General features: G+C 40.8%; 1 protein-coding gene across 1 annotated transcript in view; it reads left to right on the top strand.

Moving 5' to 3' along the window:
- The window catches only part of LOC137377309 (protein inscuteable homolog), a 358743-nt gene that overhangs the window by 289175 nt on the left and 46126 nt on the right, over positions 1-23442 (top strand). The window contains exon 7 of the mRNA XM_068046873.1: positions 15481-15659. Within this exon, the coding sequence (XP_067902974.1) occupies positions 15481-15659 (179 nt within the window). The remainder of the gene's footprint in view (positions 1-15480; positions 15660-23442) is intronic.

The following is a 23442-nucleotide window of genomic DNA, read 5'->3' as shown; positions in this document are numbered from 1 at the left end:
GCCTTCTGCCTCTTTCTCTGTGGTACAATAAAAAAAAACAGGTTGCCCAGCAGGTAAGTCAAGTGACCAGCTGGTTTGACCACTTCTCTTTGTGGATTCTGCCATCTTAGCAGTCATCCTGGAATGTGAGTGTCCTCACCTTCAATGTCTGGTGATCACAGCCCATTTTGGGTTAACTGGACCAAGGAATAGCCCTTTGTCTCTCCAAGCACTGTCTGTTAGTATGCAAATATTTTTTCCAGCCAAGTGTCTGGTGATTTTTTTTAACAAGTCCTTTCTTCACTCTGGCAACTGTTTAAAACAAATGTGGATATGACAAAATTAATATGCCTCATTCTTGGCAGGTGGGGGTCTGCATGACACTATGGATAGAGCTGTAGAATTGATAGAGATGAAAATACATTGATTGGAGATAAATTAGGCTTCAGAAGTCTGTTTACATCTGCTTCAAATAAAAATGTTAATGTTATTCTATCCTCAGTAGTCTAGTTCCCATGGAAGGTGTAAGGGAGGTCTGTACTGGAGAGGTCACAAAACAGAAGGTTATTTATCACATATCTTGCTGGCATGTGTGAAGGTGTAGGACTCAGGGGCTTTTAAAAGTGTTTTTATCTTGATCCGTATTAACTCAATCACCCTCATTTTGCATGTCTAGTGAGATAGAGATAGTGCATAACTCAAACTGTGAAATCAAAATTATTATTTTTGGTTTTCTGATTGCAAAAAAAATCATGTGGAAAAATTAATACCAAGATGTTTAGCGAGAAGATCATTTACAATGCAGCCATATCGTCTGCACTTTTGAATAATGATGACTTTAAAAACTACATATGTTGGCTTTCGAAGGAGAAGTAGTTTGATTTTAAAATTCTCACCCTTGTTTTCAAATCCCTCCATGGCCTCATCTGTCCTTATCTCTGTAATTTCCTCCAGTCCCACAACCTTCCAAGATATCTGCACTCATCTAATTCTGATCTGTTGCACATCCCCGATTTAAATCACTCCACCATTGGCAGCCATGCCATCATCTGCCAAAGCTCTGAGCTCTGGATTTCCCGCCCTAATCCTCTACATCTCTCTTCCTTTCTTTCCTCCTTTAAGAACCTCCTTAAAATCTACCTCTTTGACCACATTTTTGGTTATCAATCCTAATATCTTGTTATGACCAGGTGAGTAAGGTGTCTAGGGGTCTTTTACTATCTTCACCTGGTCTTATTGTAGCAGGGTATTATTTTTAAGTGCACTGTGTTTTGAGCTCCCCCTTTCTGAACCCTTGTTCACAGTTTTCCAACTATAAGGCAAAGAAATGAGCATGAACAAGCTTTCTTCAGTTTAAAGGAGAAAAGCGAAATTTATTAAACCTCTAAACTTAAACTCTAATACGGTTAACATCTACGGATATATGACTTGCCCATGCTAGCATGCACACGCGATACACACATGCAAATAGGGACAGAGAAGAGCAGAAGAAAAATAAAATGGGGAGGTTTGAAGCAGTCTCTAAAGAGGGTTCCTTGTTACTGTTTCTGTGCTTCCAGCTCACTGCAGAGTCCTTGATTGTAGACAGTTCTTACTTTTTGTTGGGGCCCAGTATTATTCTTAAACCTTGTTCACTGTAGGAGACTTTTCTCTCTTGGGGTTCATATGTCTTCAATGGTTTCCGAAGCTGGTGAGAGCGAGATGAGAGCAGACAGGAGAGAGGTGTTCTCAGTCCAGGAGAAAAGTGCTTTCTGATTTATTTCACTGTTGGAAGTTCAAATTCAAAAAAACTCCAACAGTCAGTTAGTCATGTGACTAAAACTGGTCTGACCACTTCTTCTGTGTATTGGGGAAGCAACGACTGGGTCCCCTTGTTCTAACACTGTCTGTTACTATGCAAATGTCTTTCCAGTCGGGGGCTTGCAATTTTAAGTTTTAATGTTCATGTGGGGAAATAATGTCTGCCTCAGTCTTGGCAGGTGGGGGGTTTGCCTGTCAATCTCCTTATGTGGCTCTGTGACAAAATATGTTTGATTACACTCCTGTGAATCATTTTGGGATGTTTCAGTATGTGAAAGGTGCTTTATAAATACAAGTTGTTGTTTATCGTAAGCCACAGTTTATATATAAGGTGCTATACAAAAGGTGCTCTTAGATACCAATGTTTTAGAATATTTTGGATGTGGTGGGCTGAATTCTTCTCCCATTGAAAGGTTTGCAGCTGGGCAGAAATACTGCCCAGCAACTGGAGTCTCCTGTTAACCCAATGAAATTTTCTCCATGGGCTCTCATTTGCTAGGAGGGTGGAATTGGAGTGGTAACACTGGTTCTAATAGCCGGGAGGAAGGGAAATACTGTCTCGTCCAACTTTTTAAAAGATGCAATTAGTTAGACGGAAGCATCACTTTCTGAAGAACAGGCAGACAAAGACTGGCAGTAATGTCTCTAGTCACACGAGCAGCATCCTCGAGCAAGGAGGCATTCTTCTGCTGCAAGGCTCTCCAGATTCACAGATGCACCTCTAGAAGTGCAGTGAGCTGGCAAGGACCAGAAGAAGAAGATTGCTGAGCATTAATGGCAGGAAGCTCCATCAGGGGGAGGTCAGAAGCAGTCAGTACAAGCAGCATCACAGCAAGAAGTACCACACAGTTCAAGAAAATGTTCCATGATCTCACAAGGGTAGCCAAGGTAAGTCAAGGCGCTGTTGACCATACACATTCTCTACCACTCATACAGCCTTCCTCAGCTCCTTACCTATCCTACTGTTTCTCGCTCAACATCTGGCTCCCAGGGGAACTCACTTCTGGAGAGGAAAATCTCTGCAAACACTCAATCACCTCTTTACTCAAAACCACTCTGGCAAGTCAGATTGGCTGTCACCAGTACTACAGCTGGTTTTCAAGGACTCTGCATTTAAAGGGTCAGTGCACCTCAATATCTTTCCATCATGAGTTGTATGCACTCATATGGGGGAAGTGTCTATGTCACTCACACTCCCATAACATTGTCTTCTTACCCTCCAAAGAAAACAATGCCTACAACTAGTGCCAAAGAAATACACCCAGGGAGGATTAGCAGCACTGAAAACACAGAGCACTGCACATCATAAGCAGGCAGCCTGGATAACCTGTGGGAGAGGGCAAGTTTAGAGGCCAGATGGTAACCGGAGGCTGGTAGAAGCTGGACATGCTCGTTATAAAGCTTGTTTCAACTTTATGTGCTTTACTAAAGTTTTACAATCCCCTTACACACAAGGGGAAAGGTTACTGTGTGGACAGCCAAATAAGCTTTTCTGTGTTTCACATCATAGCAGGTGCTTTGCAGGAAGAGGCTGATCAGAACCAGGCACTTTCACTGGGAAATTTGGTGGCAGACTCAAAGTGTCAACTGCTGCTATCTCCTTACCAAATCTTTTATGGCACCTACCAGCATAAGCAACAGCACAGACACCCAGGAGGCACATTAATACAGTATTGCATTTCTATCCTAAACATGGAAGACAGTTTCCAAGCATACAGTTGCAATGATGAACAACTGGGAGGAATACACGATCTGCATCTGCAGCACACTGCAGGAAGTTTCCCATGACCGACAAACACTCTGAGATTTCGGCAGGAAAAACAACAACTTGCATCTATATAGCACCTTTAGCATAGTAAAACATCCCAAGGCAGCAAGATGCCAAGAAATTGGCTTCTGAAGTGCTACCATAGATTGGGACTTTGATAAGGACATGTGAACTGTACTGACACCAACCTTTAACTCATCTGGTTCTGTGCCCAGTTTCAGTGGGTGGCAAGGAGTGGCTTTAGATGTCAATGTAGCTCTGGAGTGTGCCATTCAGCCTGTTTCCTTAAATTCCATTCCAATGCATAGGTATGAGAGAGCTTCAGGCATGTGCCTGGCCCTCTTTGCTATTACAAGAGAAGGCTATTGGAAGGTGGTTCTACTAGGGCAGCTGCTTCTCTGAGATTGGGATCACACCAGCTTCCTGCAGCTCCTGCCACCACTAATAGAGTAGCAGTAATGATTTAAGGTTGGTTTGGGATGACAGTGGAAGAAATATGTTGGAGGCCTTTGAAACAGCAGCCTCTAAGAACCTATTTTGTTTCATTTGCTTTCCCAATTCCATCCCAAAATAAGTGGTAATTTGGAGAAAAATTCAATCTGGTGCGCTAGTATCAGAACGGGAATAATACCGTATATCTGTCCTATTCAGGAGCTTTACATTGTCATGCTAGGCACCCACCTACCAAGAATGAGACACATTAATTGTGTCATGAACATTGATTTTAAACTGTTGCTGGAGCGAGAAAATTACTTGTTAAACAGATCAGCAGTGGCTGGAAAAAGACATTTGCATATTAACAGACAATGCTTGGAAGGACAAAGAACCATTCCCTGACACATTCAACCCACAATGGACCTTTATCACCAGGTATTGTGTGTAAGAGGAGCATTCCAGAGACTGTTAAGGTGATACAATCCAGGACTGGTTAGACCAGCTGGTCACATGACTAATTGGTTGTTCCAGGGTCTTTTCAACTAGCCTTAGAGAGTTTGAACTCGAGAACGTCTGTTTGTTCCTGGACTGAGAAGATCTCTCCTGTCTGCTCCCATCTCTTTCTCACAAAAATGAATCCACTGAAGACACATGAACCCCATGAGAGATAAGTCTCCTACAGTGAACAAGGTTTAAGAAGAATACTGGGCCCCAACGAAAATCAAGATCTACCTACAATCAAAGACTCTACAGTGAGCTCAAAGAACCATGACAACAACTCTTCAGATATTGCCTCAAACTTTTCCACTTTATTTTTCTTCTCTTTTTGGTCTCAATTTGCATGTGTGTGTCGTATATGCATGCTAGCATGGGCGCGTTGTGTATCCGTAGGTGTTAACCGAATTAGAGTTTAAGTTTAATAAATTTCAACTTTTCTTCTTTAAAGAAAACCTGTTTGAGCTGGTTTCTTTGCCTTATAATTGGAAAGCGGTGAACAAGGATTCACCAAGGGGGAGTTAAAAACACGGCATGTTTAAAATTAAACCCCTACGACCAGGTGAGAAAGGTGCCTTGGGGTCCCCCTCAGCCTTCGTCTGGACTTACTGTAACAACATCAATTGACTTGAATTATCAAAAATGTCTTTTCTTTATGTCCACTTACTTAATAATTTGTAATTGTATTTGAGCATATGGAGTCAGGGAGCTAATTATTCAAAGTTCCTTGATATGTTGTTTAGGAATGTAGTGGTATCTTGAACATAGAATTTTAAAGCTTTGCCTCTTTTCAGAAGACTTTCAGAATGGTGACTAATTGCATCTGAAAAGAGGTAATGACACAGCTTACCTGACACACTGAGGAATATTTAAATGCTCCTTGTCATGGAACAAAGAGTTGGGGAGGACTGTGAGAGAACTTCTGGAATTTTCAGCAAATGGTAAAGCTGGACATAACCTATGGGCAGGGCTGCCATGCAATATTAATAATGACACTTTCATTTATATAGTGCCTTTCACTTTGAAACACCTCAACTTTAGATAGCAAGTTATTTCTTCAAGTACAGTGACTTACAATTTAGTCAAAAAGACAGTACAGTTAAAATTATCATTAACTGTACATGCAAAAATCAATAAAACTTAAATCATTACATTTCAAACATTATAATTCTCCTGAGCATTACTCAAACCAAGGACAATCTTTGTGGGATTGTGAAATAAACTTGGCATTCCACTCTTTCCCATTGCATATCTTCTATTTAGTTCTGAAACCTGTTTGCGTAGTTGATTAGACAAATCATGATATTCCTTCAGTACTTAAATAGCGCCTGTGGGATAACAAAACCTTTTAGTTTGAACTGCTTCTGCAATGTCTGAACAGAAAATTTAATTTGACACTATTGTCATAAAAAAAATTCAGGCTGGTGGATTACATGGTGAGCAGGTTTCATTGTTGTTACCAGCAAGAGATCTTTTTTTATACAATTATGTATCAAAATAGAAACTCACCTTCAGCTTTAAATCTTAATAACAGATCAACAGGCTACCTTGGCACATAAGGGTCAATTTATAGTGGGGCAGGAGTCGGGGTACGGGGGCCAAAGTGAATGGCAAACTGTCCAGCCCCCTGATGAGTGAAGCCCAGGAGATTTTAACTCCTGGGCTTCATTTGCATTCCCCAACTCTAACTCCTGCCTGGAGCAGCTGGGCATTATGGCACCGCTATTGAAACGGTCCTGAGCAAAGTAAGTTCAAATTGGGATAAAAGGATGGGGATCTGTAAATCAGCGATTGGGGAGGGAGGGATAAGGTCAGGAAAGGGGAAGCCCACATTATCTTTGAGGGACCACAAGAACCACTTCTGTTCCTCCTGGCTGAAAAGGTACTTGGAAATAATTATTTAAAAATGATCCCTGGGTCCTTGCTGCCCCAAACTTTTGCTTTGTTGGATCTGTAACCCTTAAATCAATGCTGAACAAAAAGGATCAATCTCAGTTTTGAAAATTTCAATTGACATAGCCTCAACAGCTTATTGGGAGAGATTTTCACAACTCTTTGTGTAAAGACATGCTTTCTAAGATCACCCCTGATAGGCCTAGCTCTAATTTTAAGATTATAGTCCCTTGTTCTAGACTCCCCAGCCAGCGGAATTAGTTTCTCTCTATCTGCTCGATTAACTTCTTTGATCATCTAAAACACCTCAGTTAGATCCCCCCTTAATCTTCTATATTTAAAAGAATTGTTGTTGTCAGTCCCTTGAAATGAGGATGACGTCTGCCAGGCATTCATAATTTGTGTGCCCTCAGGTGACTCAACAGGCCAATCCTGGAGCTACAGATCTTTGGGCAGAGAGGACAGGAGTTGCCCTGAGGAAAAGGGATTCTCAAGACAGGGTTCTGCCCTCCTTCCGCTTTCAAATGAATACAAGCCTAGTCTATGCAATCTTTGTAAAGCAGCAACTCAACAACATAGGAGATCTCTGTGAGATGTTGCTGATATCAAGATGTTGCTTGCATGACAATATACATTCAAACTGTGTGAGACTTCTTTCCCTGTTGCTGTGATGGCTTCCACCTCCTGTAATTGTGTGCTGTTAAAAACACATACACATTTTTTCCAAAATGATTATTTGTTGCCATCAATCTTTTGCCTTTTTATAAGTCCAATTCTTCAATAGAAATGCACCCTCTGGTCAGAGCAATGCATAATATAATTTATATTAATATTTTTCACACCAGCTGTCATAGTGTAATCTTTTGATACAACACCTTAAGATTCCATTTGTATTTTCCACTTTTCATATAATGCCTATGGAAAAATAATATAACATTGATTTAAGCAGATTGTATCTTTGAAACGGGACAGGAGAATGTACAACCAGCAAGTGGGTAACTGTACACTAGAGGGCATTCTTGCTTTCAAAGAGTTTCCTCAACTCTGTCAGAAATCTTTAGCATTATTAAAAAGAACATTTTGAGATCAGAAGGTGGTTATATGATAGGGCACTGATTTGTCAAAATTACTAATATATTTTGAAATATCCTCAGGAACAAAAATATATACTCCATTCACTGCTCCTATTCAATATAACATAAAAGAATCAGATTCTCTTAGTTCAATTTAAAACACTTTCCAGGTAAACACACTGCGAAAAACCTCAAAAATGTATAATTTTTCTCATTGAGAGGAACATTTCATGCTGTTTGTAGTGACACCACAGAGGGATCTGTCAAATCTGACCTGTTTGGCTATTATATATGGCAGTCTGCCGATAGCCAAATAAAACTTTATGACTGCTGGAAACTTTCTTTCCCTAAGTAACTTTTATTCACATGTAAGCTGAGACAACACCAGCAGGATTCTCTTCATCTTTTCTGGTACTGCAGTGGAGGTAGTGGATTGGGAAAGATGGAAAATTGGGCTGGGACCCATTACGCCAGATCCTCACCTGTCAAATTTTCCAGCACGAATGCCAGCAGCTCCACAGAGGTACCCATCTATATATGGATGAATATACTTGAGTTAAGTAATGATGATTGAGCAATGTGATCCTGCCGTAGTATTGCTAGGGCTAGTGGAGGCCACTTAAAAATGAAATGGTCCAACACGGGAAGTATAATTGATCATGGGACAAATGATTCTGCTTCCGTTATTCGTACATTATATAGCAACCAACCCTTTCAAGCTGCTGCAGTTGCCAAAGTCCTGCAGCAGCAATTTTCTGTTCTACTTAACTTCTCTCCACACTGTGGGGTGACTTACTGTTTTGGCATATCTTTCTAGGCAACTCATAACTGCAAAGATTTCTTGCATTTTAGTCTCCAGGGAGGACTGTCCCTCATAGCCCTTGTTTGAAATTTGACTGACTGGATCCTTTGCCCTTCTGTCTCTCTGTTCCCACCCAGTCAACGATTCACCAGTAGGCCTGCTAATATAACCAACGATATCTCCTCTTACTTTGGGTGTGAGCTTAAAAAAGTCTACTGCTGTACTCAATATGAAAGGAGCCTTTTCTGGCTAGTTGGCCCTGGAATGAAGCAATTAACCCACATTGTATCAGTTTGGAATAGACTGAAAACTGACAATCCACAAGCTAGCCTTTCTAACTTGAATATGTATCTTTAATATTTATTTATTTATTTAGACATACAGCACTGAAACAGGCCCTTCGGCCTGCATGCAGCTTGTAGTTTTTTTTATTTTAAAAACACTTGTGTGAATTATCTTTGTTTTAAAATACAACATTTAAACAATTTAACAATTTAAAAAATCTGTTGTCAAGAAAAACAAAATACCATAAATCTCAAAATCAGACCATCTGTGTTGTTCAATGTCTCACTTATTGGTACAATTATCCATTGAACCATCAAATGAGCTCAGCCAGCAACTTTATTACATAAAATGTAGTAAGGGAATAGATTTGATTTACAACTATGAGCTCTTTCTTATGAACAATAGAATATGCACGTCCTATTAGAAGATTTGTTTTCTGATTGGACTAAATGATGTCTTCAACAATTCTGTAGTAATAAAATAGTACAACTGCATTCAGTGTGGTTTTTATCTGTTATTGAAAATAGTCATTTAATCAACTCATGTTGTAAAGATATACCTGTTTTGGTTGGTAAAGGCCAAACAGAAGTAGATACACGGCAAATAACTTAGTGAAAACCCTTTAAGGGAATTAAATACAATTACTAGAAAAGCATTATTGTTGCCTCAACAATACTTCACTATTTTGTCTTTGCCTCTCCTAAAGATGCTGGAATTACCAGAGGGCCCTGCATGATGAAAAAAGTCCATTGCTAGAAGCCCCTTAAGAGCTGATAATATTCTATCAACACTGCAAGCACATTGAAGTGGTATAAGTAGACAAAAAACACATTGTAATAGAAGCCAAATACCTCCTAAAACATTCTAGTGTTTTCCTGACAACAGCTGAGGATCCCCTTATATATTTCTGGAAAAGGATGCCTCCCCCTCCCCCCACCCCCACCCCATCTTGTGCTGTTCATGGCTTGTGAATGGTCTTAGGAACTGGCAGTCACAATTTAGGTGAAGACTTGTGTACTAAATATATAATCAAGCCTATATATATAAGGCTGATGTTTACATTGAGACCAACATGAAAATCACAATGATTGGCTTTTCTTTTAGTTTTTGTCTCACTATTGTCATGTTTCATGCTAAAAATAGGGCCTGAGATAAAAATCGCCCCCTCAGTCTTAAATAAGTGCCTTTGTTTCTTTATAGCTTTTTTGAAATTAGACAAAAATTTGAGTGTTACACATGAAGTATGATGTAAAGGCATGATGTATGATGTACCGTTTCTATAATCATACATATTGAAAGGTAATTACCGACCATATATATGTAGATGCAACACAGTTTGATGAGACTGGGCATCTGTATTAATCCTGCTGCCCATCTCTATGTGGCAATATCCCTCACTATAGCAATATTTTATAAGACACCATAAGCTAGGAAGATGTTACTTGCTTCTTCATAGTCATATAGGAAAACGGTAGAAATGGGGTCAAAGTTTATGTAGGATTGATAAGATTACTTTGATCAAGGCGAGGAGCAAAGCAATGCACTACAACTCCCATTTATACTTTTCTTTTAAGACGTCACAAGTCAGCAAGAAAGCCACAATTATCGTACCATAAAGAACATAAAAAAACTAAATATCAATTATTTTCCTATTCTTCCTTTCAAACCCTTGGAATCTCCTTTGTATTAAAACAATGAACCAGACACAAAGTTGACAATATTAATGAGGTTTGAAATCCAGTAACCATGTGAGTGATATTATGTTTGGGATTATAGGCATATGTATATTCATATAATTCTATAGCAAAAGTTGTCCTTCTTGCATGCGATAATCTCTTGGCTAGGTGTGTGCAATTCATGACCTTATTGATCATTGGAAGGCTTGGGTATTATAGATACAGTTATTTTTGACTATTCTGTTGCTGCTGGGCTGTCCAACAGAAACAAATACATTGACTTGTTCTGACAGGAGCAGTGACTACCTGAAACAGACAATATAACATGAATGCTTGGCTAATGTCAGAATTATTTCCCTGCAGGCATCTGAAATGAGCCATAAACAAACAAAGGTCAATGTTCCTGTGACCTTAACATGTATAGCTAAGAAGTAGCTTCTGGCAGAGCTGGACTCAAAAAAGCATGGTCCATTATTCCCTGCTTTGAGTTTGCGACTTCTGATTACCTTGAGTGTCCATTTGCTCCAGGAAATAAACTTGTCGATGGTAAGCTTCTCTGAGAAGGATGGTGGCAGGGAAAGTTCCATGGCATCTTCCAAGTTTGTTTTCTCTTCACTGGAAAGTTGTATTATCAGAGAAAGAACTCATGGCCTGGACTTCTTATAGCTATTTTGCACCTGTATGTACCTTTCCTGCTGTCGACAGCCATAGTGTGCCTCCCCTTTTAGAGGTGGTGATTTCCTTTAAGTGGTTTCAGAGCCACCTGATTTCTTCCTCTCTCCCCCCCACCCCTGTCATAACCCCTAGCCAGCCAACGGCCAGTCAATAAGCAGTGCGGGTAGTGCTAGCTGCATGCCTGCCTCATGGTAATGACCTGCCAGTACCACTTTCACCTGGTTCCTCTGCCCCAGTGAACAGATGTGGGTAATGGGTTTCCTGTTCTCCAAAAACAGACACGGTTGAATTTCTAGGTTGATATGTTTGCACTTTCATCGATCCTTATTTCTCTCCTTTACCTACTGAAAGGAGTTTTAAAATTGGGGAAACCTACCCCCGCCCATTAATTTTACATAGAACCATGATTGCCAGCTGCTTTAACATATTTATACTGACAGCTGTGAACATTTGTATTGACATATAAGGCATAGTGTATTGAATTAAAGCATCATGTCAAAAGTAACTGCATGATTTAAGACTACATAATACTCCACAAAATTGAAGGTGAACTGGATTTTTAAAAATCTATCTTCAGACATTCCTCCATGATCACCTCTTAATCTCAGTACTTCATTATTATAGCTATGTCTTCCTTCTTGTTATATTATTTCTGAGTCAGCCTTTTTTCCATTTGTGATGTCTGTTTGGATGGAATTACATTTTGTAAAATCACATTCATATGAAGCTTCCTTGTCTGCCACTTTGGCAAATCTTCAATCAGTTCATTTTAACTGAGTTAGCAGCTTTGTAAGAAAATAACAGAAATTGGAATTTCATACTAATATTGAACAGCTCTAGTTCAATCTCTTGAGCTTGTTTATGATATCTGTCTTTTAAATCTCAGCCTTTCTCATTTTTATCTTTAAACATCCAACACTCTCCCTATCCTTCTCGTCATCTCTCACTCAGCCTTAAATTGGAAGAGCAGTTTCTTCAATCCTCAATATCCATGTCCTCATCTCTGGGTAAGTTTTCTCTGTTTAAATCTGACTTCTTTCTGTTCACATCTGTTTATCTGTTAACATATTGGGAACTGTTTCCAGGATGCCAAGTGGCATCTGGTTTCATACAATTAATGCGAAAATCTTCACAAGTATCACTTTCTTTAACGCAAGCAACTTACAAATCTGCAGCAAAACCATTACTATACCTATTAAAGAGCATTTTCAATGCTGGCTAGATTTTACAAACCATTTTTTCTTCCATATTACATCTAACCATATCTTTTCCTTTACACTGCTCTCTTCAGTTGATTACAGAAGACAAGTTTAATAAGGTCAGGCAGCATCTGTGGAGAGAGAAACAGAGTTAATGTTTTAGGTCGATGAACTGTCATCAGCAGTAGAAATAGTTAGACATGTAACTGGTTTTAAGCAAGTACAGGGTGGTGGGGGGAGAGGGGTAAAGAACAAAAGGGAAGGTTTGTGATAGGGTGCAAGGCAGGAATGATTAAATTAACTGAAAATGACCTTTCATCAGAACTGGAAGCATTAATTTTGTTTCTTTCTCCACATTTGCAGCCTGACCTGCTAAGTATGTCCAGCATTTTCTGTTTTTATCCCAGATATTTTATGCTTGTGATTTAATGAACAGCAGAATCATTGCCAATCATTGTCTGAAAAAAATGGGAGCAGCGATTATGACCTGAAATTGTTGAACTCAATATTGAGTCCAGAAAGCTGTAAAATGCCTAATTGAAAGATGAGATACTGTTTCTCGAACTTCCATTAAGCTTCATTGGAACCGTGTAAGAGGCAGAAGACAGAGTGGGAGTGAGACAGAGAACTAAAATGGCAAGTGACTAGAAGCTCAGGGTCAAGCTTGCTGAGTGAATAGAGGTGCTCAGCAAAGCAAATCTGCATTTGCTCTCCCCAATGTAGAGGAAAACACATTGTGAGCAGCGAATACAATATACTCAATTGGAAGAATCATAGAATGGTAACAGCACAGAAGGAGTCCATTCAGCTCGTCATGTCTGTGCCGACTCTCTGTAAGAGAGTTTTCAACTACACCCATTCCCCTGCCTCTTCCTCTGGTTCTCAAACCTTCTGCCAATGGGAACAGTTTCTCTCTATCTACTCTGTCCCGACTCCTCATGATTTTGAACGCCTCTATCAAGTCTCCTCTCAACTATCTCTTCTCTAAGGAGAACAGTCACAGCTTCTCCAACCTATCTTCATAACTGAAATCTCTCATCCCTGGAACCATTCATGTAGATCTTCACTGCACCCTGTCTAATGTCTTCACATCCTTCCTAAAGTGTGGTGTCCAGAATTGGACCCAATACTCCAACAATAAGTGTGAGGAGCTCATGGACTTGGTTGTCGCTAAGATCAAGACCATCCGATCAGCTGCCTCTGCCACGTTCCTCCATTCTGCCTGCCCACCGGTCTAAACCTCCTCTAAAGTTCCCTCCTGCCCTAGCCCTTAATTTGCATCTTTCTCTAGTTTTTGTCATATCTCCCCTCATGCCCTCTCTGAGCTCATCTTGTCCATGAGACCCGCCTCCTGCTCTCTCAACCCTATTCCCACTAAACTGCTGAACACACAACTTCCTCTCCTGGTTCCTATGTTAGCTGATGTTGTTAATGATTCTTGCTCTTCAGGTGTTGTCCCTCTCTCTCTTAAATCTGCCATCATCATCCCTCTCCTCAATAAAACAATCTTTGACCCCACCATCCTTGCAAACTACCATACCATCCCCAACCTCTTTTTCCTTTCCAAAGTCCTTGAACATGCTGTTGCCTCCCAAATCCATGCCCATCTTTCCCAGAACTCCATGTATAAAACCCTCCAGTCGGGTTTCTGCCCTGCCACAGTATCGAAACAACTCTTATGAAAGTTACAAGTGGCATTCTATGTGACTGTGCCTCCTCATCCTTCTTGACCTGTCTGCAGCCTTTGATGTAGTTGACCACACCAATCTCCTTCAATGCCTCTCCACTGTCATCCAGCTTGGTGGGACTGCTCTCGCCTGGTTCCATTATTATCTATCTAATTATATTCAGAATATCACTTGCAATGGCTTCTCTTCCCACTCCGCACCATTACCTCTGGTATCCCCCAAGGATCTATCCTTGGCCCCCACCTATTCCTCATCTAGTTTTCACATGTATGTTGATGACACCCAGCTGTTCGTCACCACAACTTCTGAACTGTTTCAATTGGAAGAAGTGTTTAGGGCTCTGGACAGTGGGAAGTGAGGACATGAAAGGGCATGTGCTATATCTCTTGTGCTTGCCGTGGGAATGGGAGGGGTTGTTGGGGTGGTTGAGGAATGGACCAGGATGTTGTGGAGGGAATGATTCCTTCAGAATGCTGAAAGGGGAGGGGAAGATGTTTTTGGTGGTGGCATCTTGCTGGAGGTGGCAGAAATGACAGAGGATGATTCATTGAATGTGGAGGCTGGTGGGGTGGGCGGTGAGGACAAGGGAAATCCTATTGTGGTTCTGGGAAGGAGGGATGAGAGCAGAAGTGCGGGAAATAAGACGGGCATGGTCTGAATTCAGATTTTGAGCATCCACAGTATTTTGCTTTTCCTTACTACATTCCAGGAATTCAGTCTCATTGTCAAATATACCCAGGTGAGATATTAGATGCAGACCAAAGCTTCCTGTACTTTGCTCCAGCAATCTGCCTCCACTCTAACCTCAGAAGGGGATTTTACTGTACCGGCATGACATGTTTCTATTTCCCACACCAATCTTTGAGTGAGGATGCCAATTTAGTACCAATTAGTGCCAAATTAGGTTTAGTTTTATGCTGTCGATTCAAACCCATGAGGAACTGGAGTAAGATTGCCAAAACTAATTTCACAAAGAAGTCCTGTAGCCATCTGACAAGGGAAACTTTCATCCCAATAGAGAAAACCGTTCTTATAGTAGAATTGTTGAACTTGGTAAACTTGTAATATTCCTGCAGATGGCATTATTTGTCAAAGAGTTGCTCTTGTACAAGACAAACTGGTCAGTTTAGGAAGAGAAATAATAGAATACAAAATATTTTCAATTAGTATTTTAAATTAGTATGCATTAATCCCACATTTTACAGTAATTTACTGTACTAATAAACCCCCAGCTGTCACACAGCCACATCCTTCCCTCCTGGGATTATCACTTGTCCTGAAAGAATTTTAAAAATAACTTATTGCTAGCTTAGTGATTGCATAAATTCCCAGGTGCTTTACTTACCAACTGCACAGTGCTAAATCCTATTTCCAAAGCATCTACTTAGCAAGAAAATTCACTGCTGTAGAAGATAAAATAATGTGAATAACGTAATCAATATTAATCTACATTATGCTGTTTAGTAACTGTACTACATGAATCTTTTAATATAATACTTTTAAAACTACAAAATTCAAGAGGCATTTGGGAGTATAAATTTCCATGTCAGATTTGTTATTTAATTTACATGTTATACCAAAGAATGGAACCTATAAAATAACTGTGCAGAAACTGTTTTCTTTTGAAATTGGATAAATATGAAATAGCCAAGGTCTGTTTACTTCCACTGAAGTCTCTGTACTTATATAAAGCATTTATTCTTTTCTCACAGATTTATGCAAAGATACTTCATCAAGTGAAGTGTTTCTACTGGCTTCTGCTGCTCTTGCCAACATCACATTCTTTGATTCAATGGCCTGTGAGATTTTGTTGCAATTGAATGCAACAAAAATTCTCATCGAAGCTTGTCATGACCCACAGAGAGTTGACACTCCTTACTCCAAAGATCAGGTTAGTACATTTAGTTAGAACATTGCTCATACTGTACAAGCAATAGTGGAATGTATTTGAACTCTTATTCTCATTAAATAGCTAAAGGTAGAATATGAACCAACAAAAAGTGCATGAAAATTTACTTCTGAAAATTAATTCCATTTGTTTCTGCAAATTTAAAAGTTTGATGTGGACTTTAACTTTGAGTGCCGATGGGTGCGATATCAATAATGCATCCATTGTAAAATGGATGAAATAGATTGTAAATGCTTTTCCTTTCCTCATTTGCACATACATACACCTACACCAAGACAAATCCGTACTCCTTCCATTTGTTCTAATAATGGGACAGTATTTTTTTGTAATTTATATATTATTTTATCTCCAACTGTTCTGCATTTTCCTTTTGTGTTGTGTAAAAGTTGCCATTTTTACTTACAATGTTCCAGCATTGTTACTCCCCTGTGGAAATGTGAAATTTTTAATGAAGTGCAAGTCATACCAGCTATGCCACTCAAAGTACTTTAAAAGAAATCAGAATAGAGTGGCAAGTTGCAGGAGTGATGACATGCTGCGGATCTGAAGGATTTGCACAAGCAGCAGCCCTCTGGACAGAGCACTGGAAAACCAGGGAGTCCTGCCTTGCCAAACATTGGCTATGTTAAGTTACAAAGAAGAACAGTTCAAAGCAGTCAATGTTTCTTACAGCAGAATGAAATTTACAACCAGGACTTGTTCATCTAAAGGGATACATAGCCAAAAGGAATTGAAATCAGAAGCTTTGGCTCACTTTGTAGCACAATGCTCAGCAAAGCTAATTTTCAGCAAAATTGCATTCTGCTGATAGAATTGAGGCATCACTGACCTTTTGTAGATCTAGCTGTACAAATCTTGCTTTTCTATTTTTGTTAAAATAGGAATTTTTAGTTTAGAAAGAGGTCATTTGTCCTCTTGCTCCCCTGTCACTGATAACTCTCACTAAAATACCTGCTCTGATCTTACTTCTTGATGCCATTACTTATATATTTTTACATCCTCTTATAAAGTTAATGTCAATTACAGACAGCTTTATACTGTTGACTAAAGGCCAATGGCACTTGGAGTGAGACGGTACTCTTGACCTGTACTGAGATTGTTGATGTTGCCATTGTTCTCAGCACCCCAGGAAAAACTATCCCAGAATTTCTTGGGTATGTGTAAGTGGGGTGAGGAGATGATCAAACATGGCATCAGAGGTCTTTGGGTATCTATGAATGTTACTTTTTCTAAAGTATTTTCTTCTCTTTTTGTTAATTTATAATATCTATGTGAAAGATTTCACAGGCTACATTGCAGAAATTTGCAAATTAATTACTTTAAGACATGTGAGTCAAAGATTAATTTTATCCAAGCCTAACATTTCCTATTTTCTGTGCTTTTTGAGTTCAACATACATGGAATTAAATGCTAATTATTAAACATTATTAAATATATTGTGAAGTATTTAATGAGAACAGAATGAGGGACTACAGCTCTATTGGGAGATCACTGCTGTGATGAGCATTATTTTGTGAGCTTGTTAATCATCTTGAACACTAAGATGCAAGGATTTTGTAAATAAATCTCAAGAGTTTCTATCATTTGTTGTGACCGAGGTTGGAGGAATGCACGGTCTTTCTCTAGTTCCACTATTCCACGGGTCACAAGATATATCTAAATGTTTTACACAGCTTTCGATATGGCTAATTATAGACTTTATCGAGATTAGTTTCAAAATAAAAATCCGTCAACCAGGTTTCTTTAATAAACAATAAAATTGTTGATTTATTATAAAACAAGACATTCAATAAAAATACAAAGCTTATTAACACACAGTTTGAAATACAGAAGTATAAATATCTACCCTTCTAAAATAACCTAACATACATGCACACACACAATAAAGAAAAATGAAAAAACTGGCTCTGCAGAGGTCAACTTTTAAAAAAATACTTTGGCCAAATTATTGCCAATTCTTGACGATAAAGGATAAGACATGGAATGTTCCAGGTGACCTTTGCTCTGGCTTCCGGGTATATGCAGACGACTATCACTGGGATCTTTCTGAAGCAGTTCTGTTCAGGAGATGTCCAGGAGTAATCTTGCAGGCTTTTCAAGATAATTACTGCATGAGTGATTTCAGCTATCTCATTGGATTCTCAGAAGATTTTCCAAAGCAAGTGGAAAAGGATGAGTTGGGTGACTTCTCTCTCAGCAGGATATACACCAACTGAGCATTCTAACAGTCAACGCCCAAATCAGAATGCCACAAAATCCTGACAATCATAAACCTAGAATGCGACTTCTCTGTAAACAACTCCATTAGCCTGCAAGGCTCCTTATATTTATTTAACTCTTCATTGTCTCTTCCAGTGTGTTTTAGAAATAATCCAAAGTGTCCTTCCAGCAATCTTTAAAAAAAAACAAATCCAGCATCTCCTCAGTCTTTCAAATGAACCAATTTTCGCAGTCTTTTAAACACAGGTCCTCAAAGAATATTAATAATGGGAGCACCTTCATAACACATTGCAGATCTGACTTTGAAGATATAAAAAATATATATATATGATAATTATGCCAGAAATGGCAGGTTGGTGCTTTCTACACTATACCCCCTTGCTCCTGACAACATCACCATGGAAAAATAAAGTCTTGTATTTATAGTGTATCTTACTGTATCTCTTAGAAATATTTCAGAATACATCACTTACAATTATTTATTCTGAAGGCAGTGACTGTTGTTATTTGAGCAGCCATTTTGCATCCAGCAAGATCCCATGAACAGCAATGAGCTGAATGGCCAATTAATCTGTTTGTGTTGATATTAGTTGAGGGAGGAATGTTGACCAGAACCACTGGGAAAAATCCATGCCCCTCTTTGAATAATACTTTGGTATTTTTAACAACCACTTAACAGGCAGACAGGATCTAGGTTTAATGTATCTTCTGAAAGATGAATCACTTCCTCAATACTGTCCCATGGTTTAGCTTCATAATGCTTGGGACAGAATTTGTCCTATACTGTTTACCCATTGCACTACCATTCTTGTGGCCTGTCATCTGCAGTCATGTCTAAGTAATGGATCTCTCTCATGCTGTTTATCTACCAATATGACATTATCAAACTGATTGTTTGTCATCCAAGCTTTGATGAGTCTGAACTTCCCTTGGCTAAACATTGGTAAAACTGCAATCTTCAGCTTCAGCCATGCAGTGGACTCCATTCCACTCTTCCAATTCACCAACTTTCCCAGCCACTATGTCAGACCTAACCAGACAGTTCACAACCTCAGTTCCCCTCCCTATCTCCATAACTTTGTCCAGCTCTAGAACTCCTTCCTCAGCTTTTCATCCCTTTGATTTTGGCCTTTTAAGTATTTGCACCTCCTTTCAGCCCTTCACCCACTGTTTTGAAGGACATGCCTAGGCCCCATGGTCTGCAATTCTTCCTCAACTATTTCTACCTCTCTACTCCTACCTCTTCTTAAATCTACCTCTTTGGTACTAAATCTCTTGTAGTCAGCATATGTTTTCCCAATGCCTCTGTGAAACACCTTGGGGTATTTTCTATGTTAAAAATGCTGAATAAATGTTTCTTGTTGTTTAACAACATTGAAGTTAATGACATTGGTAATGAGGCAGAAGTGTGTCTGCTTCAGAAGGGAAAGGAGGCTTGTTAACACCATCATCTTCATCTGATCACCAAAATAAAGCAGCTGCATCAGACCATTCATTGAAGAACTGAAGTGTTTAAACATTGTTTTAGCATTTTGAATCTCTGGGGGCTGAATTTTATTAGCGTGTCGCACATCGCAGCGGTGCACTTTGAAGTTGGCAGCCTGCCCGTATTATGCGGCCGCTGCAGAGCCCCCCGCGATATTACGCGCGGGGGCACGTTTAAATGGCGGGGCGGAGTGGGCGCCCCCTCTACATCATCGGGAGCAGCCGCCGCAACCCCGGCAACGGCGTCTGAGGCCACAGCGCAGGCGCCGGCACCATTTTTAAAGGGCTTCAAGCCCTTCATGAGGGATTTAAATATTTCAAAAAAAGTTTAATTTAACTTTGAATGCCCTCTCCCACTCCTCACCCCCACTGAGTACTCAATACATAAATTGACCTATCTCCCCAAAAAAACACTTCTTGAAATTCCGAACTTTCACGCCCGAACTTCAGCATCTTTGACCCTCAACCCCTTCCCACCATCCCCACAACCAATAGGAATAGTTTTCCCTGCTCTCCCCTCCTGCCCTGACAATTTTAGTCCTCCCCCTTCCCCACCAGTGTCTCGCCTTGGATCTCCGTACGGAGTTTCGAAGGTGGCAAGTTGCGGCCAATGCCTGTAATATCACGGTGGGACGGCTGCCTGGTCCAGATAAGGTCATTACCGTTTATTTGAATGCATTTTAATATTTAAATGAAGGCCCCGCCACTCAGTGGCAGGAAGGCTGCACTGAGGCCTCACCACCACTGGTAATATGTGGCGAGGCCTTCTCGGCATTGTGGGTCGTGGCAGGCTGCTCCCGCTAGCATTTTACAGGCCTCCCCGCCACGACCCGAGGGGCTGATAAAATCCAGCCCTGGGTATACAATCTCCAAATATTTCTTTTAACAAAACAGAGTATTTGCATGTAGTAAATGCATCACACTGTGGTCAGTGTGAATGAATTGCATTACATGCCAGAATTCAAATACCTCCCATATAGAAAGTTTGTACATGTCCACTATACTGTCAAATGATCTTTCTTTTTATTGCTGCAGGGAGCTTTTCCTTTGAAAGGTCAGACGTTTGAAATCAGTCACTATAAATAGGGCTGAATGATTTTTGTAAGATGCCAAATTCATATAGGTGAAATAAGCAAGAATTAGTTTATTGAGGCATTCAAGGCAGATTAATTGATTTGGTTAGCAACTGCAAAGCAAGACCTTTGAGATAGTTCTGATTTATGCTTTTCTAAAACTGACTGGATATGTATCATCATTTTGAAGCCAAATGCACTGAATTATATTCTTGATTTAAGTAACTGAGCATGATTGTTTTTGTACAAATATTATATTGAAGCTCCGATGTAGACTTTTATAATAGTGCAGAACTATCTGTGTTCAGTCCAAACCCATTGCATTTTTATCTGACAGGTGCATAGCTCAAACTAAAGCTTCCTGGACCAAAGACAAGAAATGTCACTGTTACGGTCAAGTGAGGAGGAGTTGAAGGGCTTCCCTCTTTTCCCTCTCCTTGTTTGACCAAAACAGGTCTAATTCTTCTTTAAAGTGGATGTACAGGCCAATTCAGTAGGTGTTTGATTACTTACTTGCTATGATCATAACACAAACAGGTTTGCTTGAGTTAACAAAGAAAGAGGTTAATTTTATTGTATCTAAACCGAACTAATAAAATAATAAACAACACACCAACTTTCACTCTTACACACTCTTCTTTGGCCTCCTTATCTCGAGAGACAATGGGTAAGCGCCTGGAGGTGGTCAGTGGTGTGTGGAGCAGCGCCTGGAGTGGCTATAAAGGCCAATTCTAGAGTGACAGGCTCTTCCACAGGTGCTGCAGAAAAATTTGTTTGTCGGGGCTGTTACACAGTTGGCTCTCTCCTTGCGCCTCTGTCTTTTTTCCTGCCAACTGCTAAGTCTCTTCGACTTGCCACACTTTAGCCCCGCCTTTATGGCTGCCCGCCAGCTCTGGCGAATGCTGGCAACTGACTCCCACGACTTGTGATCAATGTCACAGGACTTCATGTCGCGTTTGCAGACGTCTTTAAAGCGGAGACATGGACGGCCGGTGGGTCTGATACCAGTGACGAGCTCGCTGTACAATGTGTCTTTGGGGATCCTGCCATCTTCCATGTGGCTCACATGGCCAAGCCATCTCAAGCGCCGCTGACTCAGCAGTGTGTATAAGCTGGGGATGTTGGCCGCCTCGAGGACTTCTGTGTTGGAGATACGGTCCTGCCACCTGATGCCAAGTATTCTCCAGAGGCAGCGAAGATGGAATGAATTGAGACGTCGCTCTTGGCTGACATATGTTGTCCAGGCCTCGCTGCCATAGAGCAAGGTACTGAGGACACAGGCTTGATACACTCGGACTTTTGTGTTCCGTGTCAGTACGCCACACTCTCTTGGCCAGTCTGGACATAGCAGTAGAAGCCTTTCCCATGCGCTTGTTGATTTCTGCATCGAGAGACAGGTTACTGGTGATAGTTGAGCCTAGGTAGGCGAAGTCTTGAACCACTTCCAGAGCGTGGTCACCAATATTGATGGATGCAGCATTTCTGACGTCCTGCCCCATGATGTTCGTTTTCTTGAGGCTGATGGTTAGGCCAAATTCATTGCAGGCAGCCGCAAACCTGTTGATGAGACTCTGCAGGCACTCTTCAGTGTGATATGTTAAAGCAGCATCGTCAGCAAAGAGGAGTTCCCTGATGAGGACTTTCCGTACTTTGGACTTCGCTCTTAGACGGGCAAGGTTGAACAACCTGCCCCCTGATCTTGTGTGGAGGAAAATTCCTTCTTCAGAGGACTTGAACGCATGTGAAAGCAGCAGGGAGAAGAAAATCCCAAAAAGTGTGGGTGCGAGAACACAGCCCTGTTTCACGCCACTCAGGATAGGAAAGGGGTCTGATGAGGAGCCACCATGTTGAATTGTGCCTTTCATATTGTCATGGAATGAGGTGATGATACTTAGTAGCTTCGGTGGACCTCCAATCTTTTCTAGTAGTCTGAAGAGACCACGTCTGCTGACGAGGTCAAAGGCTTTGGTGAGATCAATGAAAGCAATGTAGAGGGGCATCTGTTGTTCGCGGCATTTCTCCTGTATCTGACGAAGGGAGAACAGCATGTCGACGGTCGATCTCTCTGCACGCTTACACACACACTAGAGGTTTACACACACACAAATAAGTTACAGAGTGAGGATAGGTAGATTGGTTGAGCTAGAGTCCATAAAAAAACGTATACAGTCTGTGGATAAAAACAAGAAATGCTGGAAATACTCAGCAGGTCTGGCAGCATCTGTGGAGAGAGAAGCAGAGTTAACATTTCAAGTTAGTGACCCTTCATCAGAACTGATCGGAAGGACGGCCCTGGAAAAAAGGTGTGTTTTTAGGGCCTCGCTGGGGACAATTGGTCGGGCCCCCGTGAGGCAAGTGGGGTCGGTTAGGGGGGCAGGGGAGTGTTGTACGTTGGGGATGGTTGGGGCTATGGGGGCAACCCTCTGTGGGCCACAGGGTGCCTGATCAAGAAGGCCCCCCACCAGCTTGCAAGAAGGCCAGGCAGGCTTTTTGAGGCATCAGCTACCTGCCAGCCAAGGATAAAATACTCACGGTGGCAGGCAGAGGGCCTTAAGTACCAGTTAATTGGTCACTTAAGGGCCTTGATTGGCCTTGGGGGCAGGCGGGCCATTTCTCATTGCCGCCGCCCTGTGTAAATTTGCAACGGAGGTGGGAGGCGGTCAGGAACGGTCCCACTGCCTCCCGCTCAATTTTACAACCCCCACCCCACCCCTGCCATCAGCCTGCTCGTTTTCGGGGCGTAAAATTCCGGCCATAAATTCAGATCTCCAGTCAGTGGATTAAAGAAAATTATCATTCAACAAGGTGGACAATTTTACAAATTTGTCGGAGGAGGAGGATGGTATGATCACTGTTTTAAAGGATGCTAGGAGGAATAATGAAACAATATCAGAGTCACAGGAAAAGTCACTTGTGACTTTGATAAGGTCTGTTTTGGTGCAAGAATATATTGGTGCAATTTCAAATAGGGAGTTATGGGAACGTTG

The sequence above is a fragment of the Heterodontus francisci genome, chromosome 14 (genome assembly GCF_036365525.1).
Source record: "Heterodontus francisci isolate sHetFra1 chromosome 14, sHetFra1.hap1, whole genome shotgun sequence".
In the NCBI taxonomy this organism is placed as follows: domain Eukaryota; kingdom Metazoa; phylum Chordata; class Chondrichthyes; order Heterodontiformes; family Heterodontidae; genus Heterodontus; species Heterodontus francisci.
The sequence above is the reverse complement of the archived record's forward strand: the minus strand, read 5'-3'. Positions and strand labels throughout refer to the sequence as shown.